The sequence below is a fragment of the Urocitellus parryii genome, chromosome 1 (assembly GCF_045843805.1).
Source record: "Urocitellus parryii isolate mUroPar1 chromosome 1, mUroPar1.hap1, whole genome shotgun sequence".
Lineage (NCBI taxonomy): Eukaryota > Metazoa > Chordata > Mammalia > Rodentia > Sciuridae > Urocitellus > Urocitellus parryii.
In genome coordinates, this window is record NC_135531.1 from 167787925 (window position 1) to 167793304 (window position 5380).

At 45.7% G+C, this 5380-nt stretch overlaps 2 protein-coding genes across 2 annotated transcripts; one reads left to right on the plus strand and one right to left on the minus strand.

Moving 5' to 3' along the window:
- Positions 1 to 502: 502 nt before the first annotated feature.
- Positions 503 to 1679, minus strand: H2bc26 (H2B clustered histone 26). The gene has a single exon (XM_026382180.2). It carries the CDS (start codon positions 1658 to 1660, stop codon positions 1280 to 1282), a length of 381 nt encoding a protein of 126 aa, XP_026237965.1. The 5' UTR covers positions 1661 to 1679; the 3' UTR covers positions 503 to 1279.
- A 12-nt stretch (positions 1680 to 1691) lies between these two features.
- LOC113177620 (histone H2A type 3-like) lies at positions 1692 to 3643 on the plus strand. Its single transcript, XM_026382178.2, has one exon. It carries the CDS (start codon positions 1730 to 1732, stop codon positions 2363 to 2365), a length of 636 nt encoding a protein of 211 aa, XP_026237963.1. The 5' UTR covers positions 1692 to 1729; the 3' UTR covers positions 2366 to 3643.
- The last annotated feature ends 1737 nt before the right edge of the window (positions 3644 to 5380 follow it).

A 5380-nucleotide genomic window follows, 5' to 3' on the forward strand; every position in this document is an offset into this window, starting at 1 on the left:
GCTCTAGAAAAAATTGGGATTTTGCAGGCATCCAGTCTGGAATGCATTGAAGAGTCTGCCCTTCCCCCACCTCAGCTAGACCTTTCAATTCCAATTTGCTAATTTGGGAATAGAGCAAAGAATTTGGAGGAAGACAAGGAACTGTCTGTCTCTTTAAGAAGAAACTACAAACACAAGGAAGTGAATGTACTCTAGGAGACTCTAAGAGGTTAAACAGTGACAAAAATGCTTGGCTGTCATTGGAGGTGGTGTGAGGAGTAAGACAGGCCATTGTCCACTGGTGGGAACCAAGCTGCAAATCCGAATTCATGGAAACTGGTCTCCAGAGTGGGTAGACCCTCGGTATTCTTGGTTGAGAAATCGCCGATATTTCACCCATTTTAGAGTGCACTTCAGTCCCAGTTAGACTTGCATCCCTTGGTTATTACTTGATACCATTAAGTAGACATCATACTTACTTTGCATATAACCTATTGGATTTTTCTTATTAAAAAATCTCCTTTATTAAAAAGGATGTTTCACTGTTTGCTAGGCTCAGTTATATGTTTGTAAGATACATTCATATTCAGACACATATATACCCACACATTTCTGGGGATGAAATAAAATAGATTTTTCACCGTTTGCTATGGGGGAAAACCCATGTATATAAGTGTATGGAAGAACACAGATCTTGCTGGGATATCCTAGTTGAGTGAAGCGGGTGCCCATGAACCAGATGTGGTGTTTCCGAAATGAAACGCGACGTAAAGGGCTGATTATGTTAAACACATCTGCAGTTTGCTTTCCCACAGACGTTCGCGGTGGTTAATGGAGGCTAGGGAGGGAGGGAGGGAAGGCGAAGAATGATGTTTTCAAGCCCTCCAGCCAGGGCGGTATAAACACCCAAGGCATCCTCCAGTCTCACGCACGAGGGGACACGGAGTGGGGTGTGGGGTGGCAGAGGATGGGCCAGAGGAGCTCGGTACACTCCCCACGCAGCCTGATTTCCTCCGGTGCCATCGCCTGGACCGTTCCAGCTTCCTATGGCCAAAGCTGACTTGATTGATTTAAAGCAAAACAGACATAAAAAGAAAGCAAGGAAGGGGATGGGGGGTGGGGGGAAGTGCCGTAAGTAACTAGAGGTCCAATCTTAGGAGTTATGTCCTCCATTGCGCAGTGCACCCTCCCCCCAGCACCCGATTGGCTCACAGGTCACAAGAGGAGGTGGCACACTCCTTTTTGAGCTTAGAGGTGGCTCTGAAAAGAGCCTTTGGGTTCGGGGCGCCAGGGACGCGCCTCACTTGGAGCTGGTATACTTGGTGACGGCCTTGGTGCCCTCCGACACAGCGTGCTTGGCCAGCTCCCCGGGCAGCAGCAGCCGCACGGCCGTCTGCACCTCGCGGGACGTGATGGTCGAGCGCTTGTTGTAGTGCGCCAGGCGGGAGGCCTCGCTGGCGATGCGCTCAAAGATGTCGTTGACGAACGAGTTCATGATGCCCATGGCCTTGGACGAGATGCCCGTGTCGGGGTGCACCTGCTTGAGCACCTTGTACACGTAGATGGAGTAGCTCTCCTTGCGGCCGCGCTTGCGCTTCTTGCCGTCCTTCTTCTGCGCTTTGGTCACGGCCTTCTTGGAGCCCTTCTTGGGGGCCGGAGCGGACTTGGAAGGATCTGGCATGATGGCGGGTCTCCTCTGACAGACTGCAGGGAGGACCACAAGAACTCTATTTGTACGCCTTGAATTCAAATGAAGGATCAGGAACTACTCGCTTCTGGTTGGATAGAACGTCTTACTACGTCATCGCTTGGAAAGACTTACGCAAATCAGGGGGGCGGGAAATGTTGGTGTCTTTTCCTGATTGGCTATCGATGCCATCCTATCAGACGGTGCTTTTTAGCCGACCTCCGGATCTTATATAAGGGCTCGCCGGGGCCTGTAGTCCTGATATCCCCTGTTGTATTTTTCGATTTCGTCTTCTTTGCGTCAGAAATGTCTGGCCGTGGCAAGCAGGGCGGCAAGGCGCGCGCCAAGGCCAAGTCCCGCTCCTCGCGCGCGGGCCTACAGTTCCCGGTGGGCCGCGTGCACCGGCTGCTGCGCAAGGGCAACTACTCAGAGCGCGTGGGCGCCGGCGCACCGGTGTACCTGGCTGCAGTACTCGAGTACCTGACGGCCGAGATCCTGGAGCTGGCGGGCAACGCGGCCCGTGACAACAAGAAGACGCGAATCATCCCCCGCCACCTGCAGTTGGCCATCCGCAACGACGAGGAGCTCAACAAGCTGCTGGGCCGCGTGACCATTGCGCAGGGCGGCGTCCTGCCCAATATCCAGGCGGTGCTTCTGCCCAAGAAGACGGAGAGTCACCACAAAGCCAAGGGCAAGTGAGGCCCTGCCGCCTGTGCGCGCCCCGTGGACACCAAAGGCTCTTTTCAGAGCCACCACTGATTCTAGAAAAGAGCCGCCTTGAGCTCGCAGCCTTTTGGCCTGGGGCGGGGTCCCCTTCGATTCCTTTAAGAGCATTAGTGCGCATTAGTCAAAGCAAAGGGCTCAAACTGGGACCATGGCGCAAGGGAGGGACACGCACGTGCGCGAGGTGGGCGACGGGCTTCTGCTAGAGGCCGGGAAAACCCCCGGGCCTGTCCATTTGCTTGCGAATAGTGGGGCTTTATCCTCTGTTAAGTGTCCCCAGAATTACCAATGACAGGTACTTGGGATTCCAAAAAAGTCAGGATTGCGTTTTTTTCTCCTAGGGACAATTGGGTCGGTTCATCTGATATTAAAAGTGTATTACATTTTAATAAAATTTGCCATTTGGAATTCTGATAGGTGAATCTTGGGGTTTCCACTTGGAATGAGAGTGAACCAGTCAAAATAGCTAAATTTTAACAAAACAAAGTCCTCCAAAATCAGGATCTAATTGAACTGGGATTTCAAAAGGTCTTGGTAAAGGGTTTGTTTGCTAGACCTGTTCTCAATACTTGAAAAGAACCAAGTTGTTAGTCTTAAAGGGTGTGTAAACATTTTTAAGATTTATTCATGAATGAGTAAAAGGAATTAAGTTTTATTTTAAATCTGAGTTGGTCAAATGTTGAAGATTCACTTTTGCTTAAGTCAGAACAAAATTTGTACACTGAATTAGGTTTCTGAGTTTAGCATATTTAAATTTACATTTTAATAAACAGCAAATTAAAACTGCTAGTGACAGATAAAGTAGCATTCGTGTGGACTTTTTTGAAGATTACTTCATTATCTCCACTTTTTATTAAAAAGGAGGACTGGAGAGCTCCAAGCAAATTGGACAGAAATGGCCATTCTAATAGCACTTACCCTAATAGAGGGGACTAGGTGAGCTCTGTCATGATCTATCAGGATCCCTTGAATGATGTGTGCCACAAAAATCAGAGCTCAGTAAATGGTACCTTTTTTACCTTGTTATTACCTGTACTGTTTTATTAATTTTATTATAAACAATAAATACAAGCCAGCAATGCAATTCAGGAATATTATGTAATATACATTATATAATTTTGCACACAATATGTATTTATCCTACTAAAACTGGATCTGCTCAAACCAGGGCTCTCTAGATACCATCTGTGGAGCTAATCACAAATCTGCTTGCCTTTACAAAATATCTCAGTGTGGGAAACTAGTGCATAAAAATTGATAAGGAGCTGCTCTAATAGTATGGTTTTCAGCAATAAAATATTCACAGAAAGTATGTAGTTCATGCAACATGTGTATATGCCCTACTTCAGTAAAATGGGCTGCAAAGACTGATCTTCCAGAGATTCCTCACGTTTCTAGTGATAGGCTGCAATTCTAACTGTATGTATTCATGACTCTGTGGGTCTCAGTGGCATTTAAGTGGCATTTTTTAATGATTTTGTTTAAGTGAATGACAGCAGAATGCATTACAATTCTTATTACATAGATACAGCACAATTTTTCATATCTCTGGTTAAATATAAAGTATGTTGACACCAATTCGTATCTTCATACATGTACTTTGGATGATGATATCTATCACATTCTACCTTAAGTGGCATTTAACAAGAAACTTTCAGGGACTGGGATGTAGATATTTCAAGTATCACCATGGATTTTCACATCTACATAAAAATTACTCAAATGAGTTATTAAGAGGGCAGCAATGGCGGTGGTCTACTCAGGGTAGCTTTTCATCTTTTGCCATTAAAACTGAACCATCCAGTACACAGCAAGAAGCCACAGGGCTGTTTATTTTCAATTGATTAAGATTTAATGTAAATGAGTAATTTCATTTGAGCTCTAGTTTTGCATGGCCAGCAGGTACCATGTTAGAAAGCAGAGATAGAAGATGTTTTCATCATCACAAAAAGCTCTGATTGGTCAGCTCCTAAGATCTGGGGATCTATCAGATTATCAGTTTCAGAAATGTAAAGAACTACCTGTCTCTCTAAGAGAACACTTATTAGATTCTTGTAAAAGGAAGAAAGCACCACATGACCAGCAAATCATTTCTAGGAATATGCCCAAGAGAAATGAAAATATGCACCCAACAAACACTTGTACTTAAATGTTCACAGCAGCATTGTTCACACTGTCTGGAATGCAGAAATAACTGATGAATGGGTCAACAGTAGTGGCCTTATCCTCACTAAAGAAAATTACTTGTCATTAAAAAGGAATGAAGCACTGATTCATGCTACAACATAGATGAACCTCATACATTGCGCCAAGTAAGTCAGACACAAAAACACACATATTGTATAATTCCATTTACATGAAGTGTCCAGAACAGGCAAATTCAGAGAGGCAGCAAGCAGATTAGTAGCTTGGAGCTGGAGGAAGGGGAAGAGTAACAGGGACTGCCTAATGGGTACAGGATCCTTGGTGGTGATGAGAATGTTTGGGAACCAGGATGAGATGACAGTTGCACAACACTGTGAATGTACTTAATTTCCTGGAACTGTTCACTTAAAAATGGTTCACCATGCGTCACATGAATTTCACCTCAATTTTTAAAAATATGATCCTGATAACTGAATGTGTCTGAAATAATAAAAAGAACAGGGAGAACCAAAGAAGAGAAAAACAGAGGAGCCCTGAAAGGGCCAGGTACAAGTAGACCAGATGTCTGAGAGGAGGAGGGGTGAGAGGAATGCTTTTTAGGTAGAATGCTTTCTAGGTGGAATGAAGTAGCGCTGGTGCTGCTCCTGCCATCACCTGGAGACCACTTATAAGGTGGGACATTGAATCATTCTGGGTGGTCACAGCAGATACCTCTGGACGTGCCCATGTGCAGCTCACTTCTGCTGGGCCAGCCCACTTCTATGTAGGAGCAAGGAGGCCTATCCAGGCCCACTGTCCCTGCATACACATCTTCGTCAGGATTAGCTCAGTCCCTCCACACACCTC

What these genes read in the sequence shown, in the direction of transcription:
- LOC113177620 (XM_026382178.2), top strand. Translation starts at nt 1,730, where the DNA reads ATGAAGGATCAGGAACTACTCGCTTCTGGTTGGATAGAACGTCTTACT.
- H2bc26 (XM_026382180.2), bottom strand. Translation starts at nt 1,660, where the DNA reads ATGCCAGATCCTTCCAAGTCCGCTCCGGCCCCCAAGAAGGGCTCCAAG.